Raw genomic sequence first — 21,216 nt, 5'->3', positions numbered from 1 at the left:
CTTGCATAGAATCCAGTTACAGCTTTCCTTACATTAATGGCATGCTTTGCAATCCTCATATGTCCATTTCTTACCAATTACAGAGGGGTGTGGCAACATACCCTTTTCCTTAGGCTTTTTAACCAGAGCAACCCCACTTACATTGCCAGGACCCTCTGATGGCATTACTTATCCAAGTAAGACCACGCTTAGGTACTTGGATCAAAAGTCAGCACATCTCTGATACTTCAATGGTATCTGCCTGAGGCTGTTGCACTGGCTTGGGACCCATGAAGAAGGCTGCATCGGTGCTGGGATGGAGCTCCTTTGGGCGTTGGAAGAAGCAGAGGGAACCAGTAGCCAGAAGCTGACTAAAAAGACCCTTCTCCCTCTCTTTCTCCTTTAGTTTTCACCGTTGGTATCTGAATACCTAGGAAAGGCAGAGAGCTTACTATGGAAAAAAGAGTGAGATAAAAGCTTTCTGTCTGGTACTTCTGCTGCAGGCCTTGCAGGCTGACCGCCATAATGGCTCTGGAAGAGAACACAACACTTTCATATTCTCAGGGGTCACAGTGCTCTTGTTTCATGGACTCCAGCCATCCAGAACAGACGCATATTCAGCGTCCAAAACACCCTGCTGATCGAAAGTCACCATCATGATTAGCCAGGCTTAACTGATACAACCCCTATTTTAGCATTTCCCAATTTGGGCTTTTGTGAGTTCTTTCTCGTCTACAGTCACCAGGCCATTGGTTCTTTGAGTTCTAATTTCCTTCAAGTGATTTTTGGGCACGTGACATGAAGTTCAGTCTCATCAATGTGGTTTCCTTTTCCTCAACATCAGGTTGCAGCCCTGGACGTTAATGGAACTATAGTGGAGGGTCCAGTCCCCATCACCATAGAAGTGAAGGACATCAACGACAATCGACCCACGTTTCTCCAGTCAAAGTACGAAGGCTCAGTAAGGCAGAACTCTCGCCCAGGTAACAGGCAGGGGCCGGAGATATTTATGGAAAGATGGAAGGGTGTCAGGTGGAAGGGGCAGACTTGTGTGGCTAATAGCTGCAGCTGTCACTCAATAAGCACTATCTTACCTACATTTCACACTGATTTGGGAGTTGTTTCACTATCTCTATTGCTCCAGAGCATGGTCTCTCGACACAGCACTACATATTGACATCTTGGGTCTGATAATTCTTTTTTTGGTCAGAGGCTATTCTGTGCCTTGTAGGATGATTGGCAGCATCCTCCTGACCTCTATCCACTATGTGCCCCCCGCCAAGTTGTGACAATAAAAATGTCTCCAGGCATTGCCAAATATCCTCTGGTGGGTGGAGGGCACAAAATCCCAGCACTTTGGGAGGCTGAGGTGGGAGGATCACTTGAGCCAGGAGTTTGAGACCAGCCTGGGCAACAAAGTGAGATCCTGTCTCTACAAAAAATAATAAAGTTTGCTAGGTGTGGTGGTGTATGCCTGTAGTCCTAGCTACTTGGGAGGCTGAGGTGGCACAATCACTTGATCCCAGGAGAGTGAGGCTGCAGTAAGTCATGATCACACTACTGCACTCGGTCTGGGCAACAGAGTGAGGTTCTGTCTCAAAAATTACCCCCAGTTGAAAAACACTTTTCTAGGGTGATCTTTAAGATACCTCAGAGCTCTAGAACACTGTAGAAAGGTGAGCTTACTCCCCTGTATCTTCTCAGGAACCTCCATTGATATTGTCACTGGTGGTTTCCAGCTCTTTTCTTCTCTTACGTCCCATCTACAGCTCAGCCCTTCTCTATGCTGCATTGACCTTCTACCTTTCACTTCCACAAGAGCTCTTCATTAAGCCCTTCATTAAGGCCTTCATTAAGGCGTGAGTGTGTCCAGCAGACACCTAGGAAGGAGCATCACCTCCTAACAGTTGCACACAACATAAATGAATATTAGACTTCAGAGTTCTCAGAAATATGGTTATATCAACATTTACTGTATTAGAAATTTTAAAGATATTCATTTAAAATAATACTAATCAAGACTTGGGGCCATTTGCATCATCCCACCGTCAAGCTTCTTTCGTCTCTTTCTTCAATGCCTGCCTCCGAGAATTCCAGGAAAAGATTCACTTCACTTTATTATGTGGAGGGATGTCCCTGTCCCTGAAGCTGCATACCAAAGACTCACACAGACTCTGCTAAATGTGTAGCCTCCAGGCCGTACCTTTTCTCTCTTCACTAATAGAATCTGCTAGAGAAATGGCTTTCAAACTTTTTGGTTTCAGGACTTGTATATTCTCTTGAAATTTACTGAGGACTCTAGAGAACTTTTAGACACGTGGGTTATATCCAGTGGTGTCCTGGTAAAGGCTTAACAGCTATTTTTCTAGGGGGACAAAGCTCTGACTTGTAGAATTTTCCAATTTCCATGTTACAAATACTCCTACCATGGGCCTATTTCAAGTGAACATTGGTATTAATAATTGACACACAAAATTTCTGAAAATTCAACAGCTGAGTCTCATGAGCTGTCGCTAGTACATCACTGGTTATATCTATCAACATTTACTGTATTAGAAATTTTAGGAATACTATGCAGCCATAAAAAATGATGAGTTCATGTCCTTTGTAGGGACATGGATGAAACTGGAAATCATCATTCTCAGTAAACTATCGCAAGGACAAAAAACCAAACACCACATGTTCTCACTCATAGGTGGGAATTGAACAATGAGAACACATGGACACAGGAAGGGGAACATCACACTCTGGGGACTGTTGTGGGTTGGGGGGAGGGGGGAGGGACAGCATTAGGAGATATACCTAATGCTAAATGACGAGTTAATGGGTGCAGCAAACCAACATGGCACATGGATACATATGTAACAAACCTGCACATTGTGCACATGTACCCTAAAACCTAAAGTATAATAATAAAAAAAATTTTAAAAAACTATTAATTCATTTAAAATAACACTAATCAACATGTTTTAATGAAAAATAATTGATTTTAAAGACAAAAATAGTAAGAAAAATGGTATTGTGTTAATCTTTGCAAATCTCTTTAATGTCTGGATTAATAGAAAACACTTGGATTCTCATGTCTGCTTCTACATTCATTCTCTTGCCATGTGCTAGTTTGGATGAAGTATATGAAGGAAAATTAGCCTCACACAGATATGCAGTTGGACAAGAGAGGAATGTTTTAATAGTATTTTCAGATAACTGGATATTCTTTAGTACTATACCCAAACTCAATAAATTGTGGTTTCTTAAAAATTAGTTGCAAAGTGAAATCAATATCAATGCCATATTTTCCATTCTTTTACACTAAAATTCATTAAATTATCTTGTACTTTAAATGAGTCTTTTATACATACATGACCTTTAGCTTTACAGAGCACTTGAACAGTTTCAGGGACTCTTAGAGGTTCTTGGACCAGACTTTGAGAAACCTTATTTTAGGGAAGGGGAGTGGGATAAATATTTATTTCCCCACTGGTGTGAATTGTCATACCTTTCCCTATTATATCTCCACTTTTTAGATGGAAAAAGTAGCTATGGTTGGTTTGGGTTTCAACTAATATCTTTTTTTTTTTTTTTTCTGGGTACATTTTCTTAAACAGGAAAGCCCTTCTTGTACGTCAATGCCACAGACCTGGATGATCCAGCCACTCCCAATGGCCAGCTTTATTACCAGATTGTCATCCAGCTTCCCATGATCAACAATGTCATGTACTTTCAGATCAACAACAAGACGGGAGCCATCTCTCTTACCCGAGAAGGTATGTTCAGGGGTGCCCTGGTAGGATTGTCTCGGTCAGAAAAAGGGAGTTTGGTCTGTCTCTTCCAGAGACGCTTCCTATTCCCTTCTCTCCTACTTCTCACAGGATCTCAGGAATTGAATCCTGCTAAGAATCCTTCCTATAATCTGGTGATCTCAGTGAAGGACATGGGAGGCCAGAGTGAGAATTCCTTCAGTGATACCACATCTGTGGATATCATAGTGACAGAGAATATTTGGAAAGCACCAGAACCTGTGGAGATGGTGGAAAACTCAACTGATCCTCACCCCATCAAAATCACTCAGGTAGTACCCAAGCCCAAGTAACACTGAGAGCCAACCAGATAAATGGCTTCACTTTGTAGAGACCCACCCTCACATTCTTCACTGATACACTTATTAGATACCTTTTTGCAGAGCATGATTATAAAGCAAATTATATAGCCTCTGGCCCTGAGTCACTGGACTTGACCATGCATCATGGGCAGGAAACTTGGATGCAGATATTATGTTAGGCCGTTTTTGCATTGCTATAAAGAAATACCTGAGGTGGGTAATTCGTAAAGAAAAGTTTAATTGGCTCATGGTTTTGCAGGCTGTTCAAGCATGGCTCCAGCATCTGCTTCTGTTGAGGGCCTTGGGAAAATTACGATCATGGCAGAAGGCAAAGCGGGAGCAGGAGCATCACATGATGACAGTGGGAGCAAGAGAGTTAGGCGGGAGGTGCCACACACATTTAAGCACCAGGCCTCATGTGAACTCAGAGTGAGAACTCACTTATCACCAAGGGCATGGCGCTAAGCCATTCACGAGGGATCTGCCCCCATGATCCCACCTCCCACTGGGCCTCACTTCCAATACTGGGGATTACATTTCAAAATGAGATTTGGAGGGGACAAACATCCAAACTACATCAGGTATATACTTTTGCTTTCAGAGAGAACCTCACTCACCCTCACCTTAAAAGTAGACAGCAGTGATGTTTCTTGTTCCCTGTTAGCAGTGTGGGATATGGCTGCCCTGCAGTGGATCATTTATGGTGCACACATTGTATGTATGGACATGGTTTGCTTTGGGGGTTGCAAATAGTTTTGAAAGGCTGCTGCTGCTTATTGTGGAAAAAATCTTGACCCAATAGACTTGCCCCATCATAGACTGAGGGACAGAGATAGGACTGGCTAGGGGTAAAAGGATCATAGCAGGGAACCTCTCCCCTTGGAAACTCCCTCACACCTGGCATTCTATCTCCTGTGTGTGCCTCTCCCCTCCATTCAGATGCTCCTACTTCCCCACCTCCGTGGCATGTGCTCTTACCTTAGGCCCCCTCCTACCTTAGCTCCTAGAAATTCACTCTGGACTCCACCCAGATTTGATATTTTCTGGAAGCCCAGGAAATTCCTCCACATGAAAGCTGTGGGTTAGTGGGAGATCCCTGGATTTGGAAGCAGATGAACAAAATCATATTCCTGTTCCATCACTTGAATGACTGATCATAAACAGGTCATTTAACTATTCTGAGCCCCAATGTCTCATCAATAAAATAGGGATAATACTTCAGTGTTTTGTGAAGATTAACTGAGATAGTATCTGTAAAAGTAGATAAAAATATTAGATATTAAAATATATTACTATCAAGAAGTACTAGTCTGTAGTTCCCCTAATATTTTTTAATGCTACTATTGTTAAGGGGCCCTGGAATGGCCTATCCTGTCATATTTATTGGGATGGGCCCAGGGACATTTATTTATTGAATGTTGAATTAATGAACTTCGACTTCAGGAGGGGAAAAAAAAGGAAGAACAGCAGGAAGAATTCTGATTTCCCAGTTAGAATGAAAGCATGTCAGCACTCATTACCATGAGAATTTCTGATTGGGGGCCTAGACTAAAGTCTTCATAGCTATTATTCAGGTTACTCCCATAGGGATTTGTAAATGCTGCAAAGAACTCATGCTTAGTTGCCTTGGAGCTGCCAAGGAAAAATTCTAGAGTGCCTACCCAATTTTCAGGCCTGGACAAAATGCTCTGGGTGTTCTGAAACCCAAAAGGAGAGAGGGAGAAAGGGAGAGGGGCAGAGGGGGAGGGGGGAGGGGATACGGGGGAGTGGGGAGGGAGAGAGGGGAAGAGGTACTCAGACTGAATTTTTAGAACACAAGAGGAGCCCACTTTAGAACCAAGAAGGTAGTCTGCATGGACAATGGGTGATGCTTAAATAATTAGCAAGGGACAAAGTTGCTGCTGTGATACCTTCCCAGGCTGCTCTGAGAATAGTTTATTGTGGAAATTTCAACTAGCAGTAGGACCTTGGGCAAATCGCTTAAATTTTTTGTGCCCTAGTTTCTTCATTATAAAATAGAGATAACAGTAGTCTATACTTCAGAGGACTGTTTGGAGATTAAATGAGATAACACATAAATATGTTTAGAATTGTGTCTGGCATGTGGCAAACTCAGTAAACATTATTAATATATCAGACCAGGCTCTGTCTATATAGCAAGTAGATTGGTCTTACTTGTGTTATTTTTTATTTTTGCCAGGTTGTTTACAAACAACCCTAGGAGTTGGCAGTTATTCTCATCCCTGAAGTCTCTGAGGCTAAATATTTAGGAAAGGAATGTCCTTATTTTTGTATCATTTGTCTTACTTAATGGCATGGAGAAGACTTCAGGGTGACCCCTATTGCCCCTGTTCATCTTCATCGGTGAGTGTTAGACGCTCACCATACATCACGGTTTAGTCTTCAGACACTGCCAACTACAAAGTACATTTTGTTTCTTAAATCGATGGTTCATGGATAGAAAGCTTTCACAGTCAGACTTCCAAAAGAAAGCAACCCAGAAACCCTGTAGAGGGTTTGTGAAGAATTGCTTTAGAGAAGAAACATTTCCTGGTGTGCTTTTTTCGAGCAACATAACTTGGTGGGGGGAAACAGGCTTATTTTAGGTTAAAAGTGAAAAATGTAATTCAGTTGTTATAAGAAACCACAGACATACAAGGTTGTCAGAGATTTCAAATTGAGAACCAGAAAATTATTTCCTTTCCAGTTCTCTCAGTCCAAATGTAGCTTTCCTCACAACTGACTTTGGGCCTTGTAGGTGCGGTGGAATGATCCCGGTGCACAATATTCCTTAGTTGACAAAGAGAAGCTGCCAAGATTCCCATTTTCAATTGACCGGGAAGGAGATATTTATGTGACTCAGCCCTTGGACCGAGAAGAAAAGGATGCAGTGAGTAAAAGAGAAGAGATTCACAGGCGACAAGACAAAGTCCTATGCCCATCTACAGTTGAGAGCAAAATGGATTTTACTTTAAAGAAAAAGAAAACACATTTCAGATTCCAGCATATTATTGGTTTTCAAAGACATGATAATTTTCACATAATTCTGACCCATCTCTTTTTTTTATTTTCCAATTCTAAGTGAATTAAAAATAAGGGAGTAAATGACATAGAAATGAAACAGCAATTTTCTCTGACTTTGGCAGAGGATGGTGGGTGAGTCTTGTCTTAACTCTGACTTTCCTGTTGTAGTATGTTTTTTATGCAGTTGCAAAGGATGAGTATGGAAAACCACTTTCATATCCGCTGGAAATTCATGTAAAAGTTAAAGACATTAATGATAATCCACCTACATGTCCATCACCAGTAACCGTATTTGAGGTCCAGGAGAATGAACGACTGGGTAAGAAATGAGAGCTGCCTAATGCTGTGTAACTGCCCTCCATTTCTCTCCTTTGCTGGGTAAAAGGTGAGCAGGAGACCTTACTGGGAGTCAATAATCCATGTCTTCCACAGCATAGAGGTTGACTGTACCTTGGGAATCACGTAGGGATTGTATTTGGGATCAGACAGTATCTGGATAGTATTCTTAAATTGGGGCTTTTGTAACTACCACTACCGCTACTGCCATTATCACTATTATCATCACCCTTACCACTACCATTAGTATCACAGCCACCTACACTAGTATCTTATATACATGTATACAGGGATATCTCATTTGCAGGATTTCCCCATACATTATTTGACCTCTAATAATCTCATTAAAGAGATAATCTCATCACATTTGCCAAAGAATTTAAACATTTACACCCAAAGTCAGACAGACACCCTGCAATAAGTAAGCAATACCAATGGAATTTGACTTTTGACCTTTGGGCCGCCCTCTCTAAGAAGCTGATAATATAATTCAAGAGGCTGCTAGATGAAGTCAAATCCCATCTATTTTTATCATTTTCGCTTCGTCTTGCTGTGTTTTCTTTTACTGTGTCCTGTGATAGCTTTTTAGTTTTTGTATAGGAACAACTACTATAAGAACATTATAATTTCTGGGAGTTTTAATGGCTTCTCTGGGTTTGGGACAATGCTTGTCTATTTCCCCCTTGGCAGTGAACCCCTTGACTGAGCAGACTGGCATTTCTTGAAATGTTTTGTTCTGTTGTGCTGTGTACATTTCAGAGGCTTACAAGTGTAGCAGCCTCGCGACTATCATTTCTAGAGTTTTGCCGCCCTTGTGGACAGATCCTCCTATGCTTTGTGGATGGGCTCACATTTTTCTTTTTGTCCCTCCATTCCTCACCAGACACACCTCTGACAGAGTGGGTGCCTTCCTGGAGGCTTGGTGGGTGCTGCTGGAGCAGCTTGCTCACACTGCTCATTATTTTTCTTCTTGCTATCAGGTGTCGTGTGGGCTGCCTTTTGTCAGTGTGTTCTGTGTCACTGTGTTCTGTGCAGGTCCTCTCTCTTTCATTTTTTCAACTCTTGCCACAACAGGAAGAGTTAATGCCAGCTTGAAGGATTTCAGTTCATTATAAGGAAGAATCTTCTCACAGTCACAGTTGTGTAACAATAGCCAACAAACACGTGTGCCATCACCTTCTTGGGAAATCTGGGATGGTCTGTGACACTGAATAAAGGTGGAAAATCTTTGACAACCTTTCTTGACCTGGACATGACACTTCAAGCCTCTTTTACATTGGGCCAAACATATAGTCCATTTGTTACCTATTTCTGCAAAACAGATTGCCCTAAAGCTTGGCAGCTTAAAACAACAAGCATGTATTATGTCACAGTTTCTGTGAGTCAGGAATCTGGGTGAAGTTCAGCTGGGTACCTCTAATTCAGAGAGTTCTGAGAGAGAGGGAAAGAGTACGGCAGAGCAGGAAAGGACAGGCATCAGTCTTTCTATGGCCTAATCTTGGAAGTGATCCCATCACTTTTGCCATTAGAAACAAGTCGCTAGGCCCAGCCTGCACTCAACAGGATAGAGTTATGAAAAAGCACAAATACCAGGAGATGGGGGTTGCTGGGAGCCCTTTTAGAGGCTCCTACCTCATCTGGGAAGAGTATAGTGCTGGTTTTCTGAGACTGAAGAAGTCATTGGTAGAATAAATTTTGAAGGGGCTCAGTTTGCTATTTGCCTCTCTAAAGGTGAGAATTTATTTTGTAAAAATATTTCAGTCTTTAGTGGACCAAGAATTCTTATAAATCAACTGAGTATATTCTATATATGTAACATGAAAGAGGTACAAGACAATGCTCCTGCCTTGTGGGGACTTACTGTTTAGCCTAGCTGATAGGACATGAGTAGGTGGAAATATACACAAATAAAACCTTGATAAAATACTGAATTAGGCCAGGTGCAGTGGCTCATGCCTGTAAATCCCACCCAGCACTTTGGGAGGCCAAGATGAGCAGATCACTTGAGGCCAGCAGTTCAAGACCAGCCTGGCCAACATGGCGAAACCCTGTCTCTACTAAAAAAAAAAAAAAACTACAAAAATTATCCAGGTGTGGTGGTGCAGGCCTGTAATCCTAACTACTTGAGAGGCTTAGGCACGAGAATTGCTTGGACCTGGGAGGTAGAGATTGCAGTGAGCCGAGATCATGCCACTGCACTCCAGCACAACAGAGTGAGACTCCATCTCAAAAAAAAAAAAAAAAATATTCCCCAGTGTATTTACATTCTCCTGTTCGGTATCTTGTGGGACTCGTGTCTCCAAGTCTTAGCAACACTAACATTTATTCTTGAATTCCACTTGCCACCAAGTCTTATGTATTCATACAGAAAATTTAGACTCTCATAAAAGCCCCACCTCCCTAAATATTTCTGCATATTTCCAAGAGATGCTACGTATACTCCTGTATCAGTTTGAGCTCCACTTGTTCCTGGCCTCAGTCACTCAGAGATATGGTTTTCCTTTCACTTCCGACTGATCCACAAGGTCCTCTGCTCCCAGTAAGGGGTGTCCTCTGATGCCAGGAGTCCTCATGGTGCCTCTGGTAGCATGGAGGTTTCCTGTGAGTGAGAGGAGGACAGTGTCCTGGGTTTCTTGCTCACTTGCTGAGGGGATAGGGGTATAGCAGGGCTGCTGAGACACCAAAGGACCACTGAATTTAGTAAGATGCTCTTTCATCCCAGCACACAGATACTTTTCTTGAAAGGGCGTATGCATGCCATATGCACTAGAAACATATTCTCTTCTGTCCTATTCCTTCTGATGGTCCCTGCATGCAGCCCATGAGACACATCTGCATGTGTCCAGCTCTACTGTAGACAAAACATAGGTACTTTCTTTTTCCTCCCCCAACCCAAAACCAAAAAACCTCTAAATTTCCATATGTGTCAGTGGATACAAACTGTGTCAGCAGATGAGGGAGGGGGTGTAACTCCACAAATGGGATGAATTCAAGTTTGAGCTCCTACGTGGGATTCTTGCTGCATATAAAGAGACCCACAATTCCCACCTCCCAGAGTAGGATGGTCTGGAACCTGTCGGAACTTGCCCAGAGCTGGGTGCAGAACCGAGTCATAGCCACTGGCTTGTAGAACTCCCTGGACTGAAAACCTCACGGGAATAAAATACTTAGGACCACAAACTACTGCACGGCGGAGAGGATCCTGCCTGGTCCCTGCCCTGTGTTATCTTTGGAGTAGAGTCGGTTTCTGCAATTGTTCCATGAAGTTGCTTAGAGGCAATCTAGGGTTGGCTTCTCTTTGTTTAGTGATACCATTTGCCATGTGTATTAGTATCCTAGGGCTACAGCAACAAATCACCACCAACTTGGTGACTTAAAACAACAGAAATCTGTTCTCTCCTAGTCCTGGAGGCTGGAAGTCTGAAATCAAGGTGCTTGCAGGGCCGCGTTCCCTCCAGAGTCTCAAGGGGAGAATGTTTCCTTGCCTCTTCTGGCTTCTGTTGGCGTCTAGTGTTCCCTGGCTACTTGTGGCAGCCTATCTCCAACTTCTGGCTTCCTCTTCCAGATCATTTCCTCCTCTGTGTGCATCTCGGTGTTTCCTTTCTTAGAGGTGCACCTGTCACTGAATTTAGGGCTGCCTTTAAATCCAGGATGATTTCATCTCCAGAGCCTTAACTAGTGACATCTCTGAAGGCCCTATTTGCAAATGAGTCCCATGCTCAGGTTCTGGTAGACATGAAGTTTTGGGAGGGAGCACTAGGTGTTGCAGCCTGAATGTGTCCCCCGTGCCCCCCAAATTATATGTTGAGGTCATAACCTTCTGTTCTAGGCTACGTCTTCCCCCTTCCCCAGATTCATAGGGTGAAGTTCTAACCCCTAGTACCTCAGAATGTGTCTATATTTGGAGATAAGGTTTTTAAAGAGGTAATGAAGGTAAAATGTCCTTACAGTGGGCCCTAATCCAGTATGACTGGTATCCTTATAAGAGGAAATGTGGACATAGGGAGGGTCAGAAGGAAGGTGCTGTGAAGGCACCAGAAGGAAAAGACAGCTACCCACAAGCCTAGGAGAAGCTTCGGAAGAAACCAACCCCAGCAACACCTTGATCACAGACTTCTGGCCTCCAGAACTGTGAGAAAATAAGTCTCTGTTGTTTAATCCATGATACTTAATGACAGCCCTGGCTGACAAATACACTATTCAACCATTACATGGTAGGATGAGAAGAACCAAAATAAATCTAAGAACATTTGTCTGCTATCCAAAGTTATTCATGGTGTTTTCTAGGAATGTGCTTATTTAGTGAAACTATTTTAATAGATTACGTGGAGCCTGTAATGGTGGGTTTTTCTTCTTTCCTTCCTCATAGGTAACAGTATTGGGACACTTACTGCACATGACAGGGATGAAGACAATACTGTCAACAGTTTTTTAAACTACATCATTGTGGAGCAAACTCCCAAACTTCCCATGGATGGACTCTTCCTAATCCAAACTTATGCTGGAATGTTACAGTTAGCTAAACAGTCCTTGAAGAAGCAAGATACTCCTCAGTACAACTTAACGATAGAGGTATCTGACAAAGGTTAGTATCACATCCACCATCTTGAGTACAAATCAGTGTTTTCCTTCTAGCTATGACTTATTTGCCTGCTCTAATGTCCGGTATGTCATAGAATGATGCCATTTAAACATTCTTTGCTTCCTTTGTGAAACACACATAACAGAGAGATAGCTGGTTGAACATTGTAAAGGCCAGAGCTGCAGCTCAGGCACCATTGTTGTGTTGGTCTGGGTCCTATGAGAAGCAGATGCCAAAAGGAGATTAAATGTACAAGGATTTTATTGGGGGGAGCCTGTGAGAAAAAATTGCGGAAGGGCACAAAGAAGGCTGGGAGAGTCATCAGACCGAAATATAAGCCTGATGCCTGATGCTGAGTGAAGGGGAGATGGAGAAGGAAGTCTGGTGGGAATGTCCTAGATTAGAACAGTCTGAGGAAAGCTCAGCACAGCTGTTGGGGAGTCTAAAGGTGGCTGTCAAAGGAATTCATTGTCTTTGAAAATGAGCTTTACAATTGCTGCTTCTCTCGGTCACTGGCTGTGGACAGTCCAGGGGAGGTGAGGTCCCAGTGTGAATGTGGTAATAGATTCCAGAGCAGAGCAGTGGGGCTGTTGTCAATTAACATCCCTGTTGCTGGAGGTCTGCCAGGCATATTCTGCAGACCATGATCACAAACAGCAAAACTAATTGTATTTCCCAATTCTTGCTTTCAGACTGAAAGGGCTCTACTGTAGGGAAGTGGAGGAGAAGTGCATCTTTCGGGAAGTTCTGTCTTATCATCAGCTTCTAGTTGGCTGTTTGACAGTATCAGGAGACATTCTTCCCTATACTCCTTATACAATTGCAGAGCAAGTGGTTCTTAATCTCTGTTGGGTCACAGGAGCCTTTGAGAATCTGATAAAAACTATGTATTCTCAGTCAACTGAGAATTGAGTTTATTTGAATTTGTTTAACACACATTGTTAAACAAATATGCACAGACACACAAAATACCTGGATTCAAAGAGAGACTCATTTCAAGGGCACTCAGACTCCTAGAAGTTCCTTTGAGTTAACTCGTACTGAATCTTCGATTACCATATAATTCAGTAATTGTTCTGCTGGCAGGCACGGATGACACAGGTATGGAGAACAAACAAGAAACGTTTGTTTGTGCTTCGTTTCACATTGTGCTTCATGTTTCTCTCCTTTACAGGGATATTGAGATACTAGGCAGAAGCCAGGTTTAGTAGGGCCCTAATGTGGAATGTTTGAAACCCAGTAATTTGACAAATATTAAGGCCCTAATATTTGTCTAGCATTATTGTAAGAGATAGAACAGACGTACATATAATAAATCTTCTCTATCCATGACGAGCTAACAATTTCACACTATCAGCAGTCCATTCTTTCAGCAGGTATTCCGCATTTACCTATTTGAGGCACCATGCAAGGTATTGGGGAGACATAGATGATTCTGTCCTCAGGGAGCACTCATTCTGGTAGAGGAGATGGACTCGTGAGTCAGTAAATTGCAAGGAACCGCACAAGGTAGCCCATGAAGGAAATAAGTGACTCAGTGGAGGGAGAGAACAGGTACAGCTTTCTGGAAGAGGTGTCTCTGAGCTGGGCTTCGAAGGATGAATATGACAAGTTACAAAATCATGTAGGGCTTATGGGAGAGTGGGAATCCATGTGGAAATGCATGAGGACCTGGAGCAATTTCAAGATAGAGTTTAAAGTGGGAATCAGATTACAAATTGTTTATTTGCATGAGTACATCTATAGAAAATATGGACCAGATTATAAAATATGTTCAAATACATGTGTGTGTTGATATAACTAAACATTCAACTGTGCACTACAGAAAACTAGAGACTAGGCTATAATTAACACAGTTTTAAGTAAAACCAGGGAAGGCCTTTTACCCAGAAAGGCCCACTGCTGGCCAAACGAGGTGTGTGCAGAGCAGTGAGCCAGTGGGTTCCGGGTCTGGGACCACTCCAGTATTCAGTCATTCTTGTTGTCTACAAACGCTCTGAGGACCAGCCTTAACTTCAATCAATATCCACTTGGTTGTAATTGGAGTGTTAATAGATTCTGTCCCTGGGATCACGTCCAGTGCATTGAGCACCAGCTCTAGAGTTAAACTACCTGGGAATATTAGTCAGGATCCCAGCAGGAAGTGGAGGCTTCCCTTAAAGAGTTTAAAGAAGGGATTGTTTGCAAAGGTTGTGGGCAGGGTTAAGGGAAACCAACAGGAGGTGTGAAGCACAGTGAGTAGCATTTTCTGCCCTAAAACCTGAAGGAGCCAGGGAAGGGAGCATCCCCCAAAGGAGCAAGGCCTGTGCCTGTCACTAGAAGAGGGCTGTTGGCAACGGGGGTGTGACACCCCCCAGCCACGCTCTTCCTGTCCTCCCTCCAGTCTCTTGCCAGGCCTCCCATTGGCAGAACCTAACTGTTACCCTCAGGGTGAGGATGTACATTGATGCAGTTCATACGGTCAGCCCCTTGGGCTACAGAGCACAGAGGAATGGATGGTGGCGGCAGAGGGCAGAGGAGCCTCTGGGTTTGAATCCTGGCTCCATCACTAGTTAGTTGTGTGACCCTGGTCAGGTTACCTGAACTTCTCTATTCCCTGGCTTCCTCATCTGTTAATTAAATGGGAATGACAGTAGCACCTACATCATGAAGTTATCATGAAGACAAACGAGTAACTCGGGTAAACAATACAGTTGCTGGTATATAGAGGCCACTAACAATTGTACTGTGATGAAAACATCGGTTCTGTTATTCACATTTTACAGATAAACTGAGTGAGGCACCCAAGCTCTCACATATATGCTAAGTGGCAGAGCCGGAGTCCAAACAGTGAATTCCAAGCCCAGAGTCTTAACCGTTATACAGTGCAGTGCACCATGGTTAGATCAACGGCAACCCAACAAAGAACCTGTCATTTTATTTCTTGTTCTCTCTCCCCGAGGCATCCTGCCCCACCTGCACCCCACACACATCTGGAATCTAGCTGAAGCTGCTGTGTGCCTAGGTCTTGGAATTGTGAAACCCATCCCTGAAAGCCTGGGTGATTTCTCCAGGGTTCCAGGAGCTACCTCTGTCCCCACCTTGCTTCCTGCCAGACTCTTGTGAACAGGCCAATTGTGCCAGTTCCTCCCTTACTTAGAGAGAAGAGAGCAGGCCCTTGAACCGCCCCATCATAGTAGTCAGAGCAGATGTAGTTCGGATGTGTTCAGAGAAGGAGACAGCCACTGGGATGCTCAGAGAAGGCTTTCTGGAAGGACAGTTTTGCTCTGGACTTCGAAGATTACATAAGTTTCACTAGTCAGAAAAAGACTGCTTCACAAAAAAGCCATCCTGTTCAGGAACGAACCTTACCTAACTTTACTTAGGAGGACAGCAGGTGGACAGCAATGAAAAACCTAGAAAAATCTCTCTTAGATCTGTCTTTAGCCAGCCTGCCCCACACTTGGTGACCACTTTGGTACAAGTGGGAAGCAGAGAACCCACTCTCTGCACAAATTGCATGTCAATTGCAAAACTGTGGCTATGGCTGTCACTTCACTTGCCAAGTATTTTCTTGCGGATTTCTGATATTAATGCATGATTTTCAGTGAAAATTTCTATGACATATGACTTTGGTTTTCAGATTTCAAGACCCTTTGTTTTGTGCAAATCAACGTTATTGATATCAATGATCAGATCCCCATCTTTGAAAAATCAGATGTGAGTAGTTTTCGTTATTTGTTTTTTCTTTACTTTGTTCATTTTACTTGACCCTTTCTTTTGGGATAAAGACACAGACAGTAGCTAGGAAAAGTGCCAGACTTAGCAGATAACCTTGGTCAGTGCACCAATAACCCAGATGCCATCTTCAGTGGAAATCTTTGGGGAACAATAACATTTACTATTATAGGTGTCTGGGAACATTCGTTTATAAACTCCTGCCAATAGCTCATTTATTCCAAGGGCTGCTTAAAAGCAACCACCACAATCTTTGTCAAATTGAAAAAAGTTGAATGGCGGCTTGCAGTTTGTCATTATATATTTTTGTGTATTACGACAATAAATAGATTTACTGCTAGGTCTCAAGCATTTTTAGCCAAAAATTTAATATTTGGAATATTGGCAATTTAATTTGTAATAATTGGGTAAGAGAAAGGGAGAAGAAAAAATTAATCTCTGACTTAAGCCAAAGAAAAGTGTGCCTAAGACATTTGAGAGAATTAGAACTGGACAGAAAGAAAAAAGTCAACTTAGAACCTCAAGAAAAATGCAAATTACTATTTTCTTGTCATCGATAGGGCGTTCAGACTTGGTGATGACTTTATCATTGTTTCCCTTAGGAGGGAAGTCCCTATTCATTTTGAAGGAGCAAGACGCCTATTTGACTAGACTGTTATGTCATTTTTGAAGTCAGTTATGAGGCAGCCCAGAGCCCTGTGATGATGTTCATAAATCAAAATAGGGACAAGGCTGCAACAAAGAAGGGAATTGATTTATGAGTGGGGATAGGGGTGGGAAGAGGTGTGAGTGGATATGTCTTGTATAACAGGCACTGAGGTTCAGCAGGCATCAAATAACCCATTTCTTCTCAGCCTCCATTCTCTTGGGCATTTGATCCTTTCCTAACTTTGTGACCTCCTTGCCTTTTATCGAGACAGTGTTTTTTAGATTGAGGGCAAGAATCCTGCATTTGAGGTCTCAGAGCTTAAATACTTATCTGGCTACAGAGAGAGTGAACCTGCTTCTTTCAATGCTGTGGTCCTCTCTTCTGAGCCCTACTTATAACCTTCGTTAGGATCACGATGCCAAGAGAGATGATCTGGGGGATTTTTAGCAGAGTGGGAGATGGTCTAGGCCAGTGTTCAAGTGCACAGGCTTTGGAGTTGCACAAACATGGCTTTGAATCCCAATCCTTTTGACCCACTAGCTGTGTGACCCTTGGTGGGTTTTACTTCTCCAAGCCTTTGCTCCTCGTAAGTGGAGATGGTAACCTAACTACTCTGTAAGGTGTTTTGTTGCTTTTCTTTATTGAGCACTTACTATGTGCCAAGAATTTAGGAGCTTTACATGCATTGTCTCCCTTAATGCCCACAGCAAACATGAAGTAGGTTCTATTACTATTGTCTCCATTGGACAGATGATGAAACTGACACTTAAAGAAGTGAAGTAACTTGCTTCAAGCCACTCAACTAATAAGAAGCAAGCCTACAATTCATATTCAGGCTGTTTAACTCTAAAGTTCAAGCTTTTAATCAACCTCTATTCATTGGTTGATTGAAGAATTAATTAAATAAGGTATATAAAGTGCCTACCACCTGATAGATACTCAATACATGGTGGCTATTTCTATCATTACTACTACAATAATTAAGTTACTAAACAAATTGGATATGGGAGGGGGAATTTGTTTTAGAATCCTACCAGTAGCTCTCTGAGATATTGCGTTCTTTGGTACAATGGATATCAGCTCATGAGTATGACTGATGTTAAAATCAACTGCAATATATTCATCAATAGGAAAAAACATGCCCCAGGAAGATTGATGCAAACTATGACTTGTGTCTATTCTGAAACCAGAGAGATAAGTTTGTCCTTTGGCTTTGATGACAGCAGACCTACTCATTGTTTCCTTCTCCATTTTCTCCTTAGTATGGAAACCTGACTCTTGCTGAAGACACAAGTGTTGGGTCCACCATCTTAACCATCCAGGCCACTGATGCTGATGAGCCATTTACTGGGAGTTCTAAAATTCTGTATCATATCATAAAGGGAGACAGTGAGGGACGCCTGGGGGTTGACACAGATCCCCATACCAACACCGGATATGTCATAATTAAAAAGGTAAATAGCCCATTTATTTAATATAATTTGTCTTTGTCTGTGGGTTACTTTACTAATGACAGTGTGAGGATCTATAAGCAGAGGTGATGTATTAGCAGCCACCTCTCAGGCATGGTGATGGGTTCCTGGATTCCTGGATTCCTCTTAGTCGTTCCTGTCTTCCTGACGGATGGAAAGTCAGGATTCTAGACCTGGCTCTGCTGCTAGCTAGCCAAGTAACTTTTGCAGGGAGGTAATGTCACATAAAATATATAAAATGCAGGATGAACAATTTTTTGGTATAAGTGTGTTCCATGCAATATTTGGGACTCACTTACACTAAAAACTTGTTTGTTATTTATCTGAACTTCAAATCGAACTTGGTGTTCTATGCTTTTATTTGCTATTTGCTAAATCTCGCAAGGTTGTTAGGGTCCGGGAGTGGCACTCAGGGCCTCGCTTTCACTACCCCCTTTGCAAATGTGAGGAGTTGGGTTGGATGACCCCATGGGTCTTTTAGGCTGTAAACCCTTTATTCTAATGTGCCAGGCAGAGATACCTCTTGAATAACGAAGCTGCTGGGTCTCCTTCCAAGGTTTTATAGACAAGTTTCTTTTCAATCCCCTTCCCCGCTGCTTTACTTTCACCTTTTACTGTATTGCTAAGCCCACAGGCTCTCATTCTGTCTCTCCCTCTGTAAGGACTGGATAATCTGGAGTCAAAGTCTTAATTACCTTGGTTCCTGTCTCTTTGTACAAGATTCTCCCAACCCTCCCTCAATCTACTCCTGTCCCCTGCCGTGTATACCTGAATCTTGACTCTCTTCTCTGTGGCTGCCTCATCTGTGTTTGGAGCATGTCATGAGTTTACCAGATGACTCAATTGGAAGCAGCACTCAATGCCATCCAATGTAGTTACAGTTACGATACTTTCCTAGGAAAGAGAGTGAAACCTCACTGTTAAAAAGGGCCAGAGAGAATCTGCAAGGGTAGCTAATTGTTTAAGATTTGCAGTGCAGTGTGCTGGAGGCTGCAAAAGAAAGCTCTGGAGTACAGTTTTGAGCCAGAATAAAAGAAAACTGAAAGAGGCTAAAAATGAAGACAGAATAATTTCACAGAAAATGGACAGAAGCACAGAGAAAAAAGTACTAGTGCTGAAGCAAGCCCTGGGACAGAGCCTTGGAATTCTGATCCCATTGTTACCAAACATTCCAGCTTGAACCAAGGGCCCTGCTGCATTTCAGCAGAGAGGTTGCTGTGGACCAGGTCAAAGCCTTAGCCTTGTGTGTGAGTCTGACATTTGGAAAAGGTACCATGACAACCTCCCCTTGTGCTCACAGCAGTCTACATGGAGAGAGAATACCCCAGAAAGAAAGGATAAAGGAAAGGGCAGTTTTTAGAGCTTGCAGTGGGTTGGTGTGTTCCTTTCCAGGTGATGGGGGCAGCTTTCTTTTATCCTTTTGCAGGACCAGAGGTCTCTAGGAATCTAAGGGAAGATAGAGGCCTATCCATCCCAGTATGAACAAGGCCCATATGTCACCTTTTTTTGAACAGTAGTTTAACTTGGCCATTTGTGGTTAATGGGCCCTTTTAGGGAGATGTTGACACCTATCTCAATGATTAGCTGTGGGTGAGAGCTGTAAGTGTCCTCCCTCACAACCTGACACAAGAGGTATGCTACAGTAGAGTAGGCCTCTGATCAAACTATTTGTCACATCCTTACTTTATATGTGGTTCTATTTCAAGTGTCTATTTTGTCTCCTGGCATATATTAGAGGTTCAATAAATATTGCTTGACTTAATGAATAAATGAATTCTGTCCCATATACAATTATGAACAAGCAGACACATAAGTGATCATCCAACCTGTGCTTTAGGCCTGTGACATCCCAGCTCTCTGTCCCTTGGGCACTGTGATAACTATCCTTGAGCAAGTGGATTTGTTCAACCATCCAGAGGCAGGCGATAACTGGCAGAACAGAACTGAGCCCTGGAATTCTGCAGGGTATAATCTGCTGGCCAGGCCAGATATCTATACTCCTGTTCACAATGACTAAGGGATACACTATACTTTTAACCAAACAGCACATCTTTTTTTTGAGACAGGTGCAGTGCCGCAGTCATAGCTCATTGCAGCCTCAACCTCCTGGGCTTGAGCAATCCTCCCACCTCAGCCTCCTGAGTAGCTGGGACCACAGGCGTGTGCCACCACACCCAGCTAATTTTTTATTTTTGTAGAGATGGGGTCTTCTTATGTTGCCCAGGCTGGTCTTGAACTCCTGGGCTGAAGTGATCCACCTGCCTCAGCCTCCCAAAGTGCTGGGATTACAGGTGTTTGAGCCACTGTGCTTGGCCCCAAGTGTATATCTTGGACACCACTCATATCACCAAGAAAATGTATGTGTAAGATCACTTTGCTAATTATAACAAACCTTCTAGTTCTGATTGAGATAGTGTTGGCTGAAGGACTATCATAGCTACCTCTGGGATATAGATCTCAGATTAGGTTCTTTCAGATGCTAAGCAACAATCAACCCTGGGCTGTGGATTCTTGATTAGGATACACCAAATGTTAGCCAATTCCCCACTAGGATATAGAATAAAAATATAACAAATGTATGTAGCCATACTATTTGTTATTGAAGTGTTTTATAGACTATATAATTTGGTTTTTTATGTATGGCTTTGTCTTCTAAGTCCTTTGCCTATTAAGCCATCAAGGGACTACCACTGTTCTGAACCACCGTGTTAATAATTTTTAAAAGTTTCAGTTTGTTAATCACAAGTATATCATTAGCAGTTCGTCTGAATTACAAATGTACTAATCACAGGTAAAATTCACCGAGGGACTCATACGTGGCAACTACAGTTTGTTTGCATAAACTCTCTTGCTTCTCCCACTGATTCTGAGGGAGGCAGAAATTCAGGCCCACAGCAAGGTACAGTCGGGCCTTCTGGTGATGGCAGAGCCGGGAACTTGACCCCAGGCCTCCAGCTCCTCTCAGGAAATAATTTCTGTGAGTCCTGGTGTTGCCACTTACTAGCTTGTGGCCTTGACCAGATGATGTAACCTCTCAGGCCCCAGTTTTCCAATCTGTAAAAATGGGTAAAATGGTAGCACCTTTCTAGAAGGATGTTGAAGAATTAAATGCAAAAGTATGTATATAGTTCCTAACACAGCATCCAGCAGGTTGCAAACTTAAACATGTGGCATCGCTTGATTCTAATTAATTAGAGCTAGGATTCTACCTGTGGACAGGTATGCTTTCCCCTGTTGCCGAAGGGGGCCAATCTTGCCTAATTCAAGAGTCAAATTGTGCATACTGAGGTCTGCGGCCTCAGCCTCTCAAGGGGAAAGCCTGGAAATGAGTAATTTTGGCAAGTGCCCAAAGCAATCC

General features: G+C 42.7%; 1 protein-coding gene across 3 annotated transcripts in view; it reads left to right on the top strand.

The window, feature by feature from the left end:
• The window catches only part of CDH17 (cadherin 17), a 101,815-nt gene that overhangs the window by 49,924 nt on the left and 30,675 nt on the right, over nucleotides 1–21,216 (top strand). For 2 of the 3 annotated variants that reach the window (XM_055286769.1, XM_063643435.1), the window contains exons 5-12: nucleotides 824–962; nucleotides 3,585–3,743; nucleotides 3,849–4,048; nucleotides 6,837–6,968; nucleotides 7,271–7,421; nucleotides 11,808–12,023; nucleotides 15,643–15,719; nucleotides 17,649–17,840. In XM_055286769.1, coding sequence (XP_055142744.1) covers nucleotides 824–962; nucleotides 3,585–3,743; nucleotides 3,849–4,048; nucleotides 6,837–6,968; nucleotides 7,271–7,421; nucleotides 11,808–12,023; nucleotides 15,643–15,719; nucleotides 17,649–17,840 — 1,266 coding nt within the window. Of the gene's footprint in view, nucleotides 1–823; nucleotides 963–3,584; nucleotides 3,744–3,848; nucleotides 4,049–6,836; nucleotides 6,969–7,270; nucleotides 7,422–11,807; nucleotides 12,024–15,642; nucleotides 15,720–17,648; nucleotides 17,841–21,216 lie in introns of those variants that run through there. The other variant, XM_055286771.2, reaches the window with a different exon arrangement.

This window comes from Symphalangus syndactylus, chromosome 7 (genome assembly GCF_028878055.3).
Source record: "Symphalangus syndactylus isolate Jambi chromosome 7, NHGRI_mSymSyn1-v2.1_pri, whole genome shotgun sequence".
NCBI classification, from domain to species: Eukaryota; Metazoa; Chordata; class Mammalia; order Primates; family Hylobatidae; genus Symphalangus; species Symphalangus syndactylus.
This window is presented reverse-complemented; position numbering and strand designations above follow the sequence as displayed.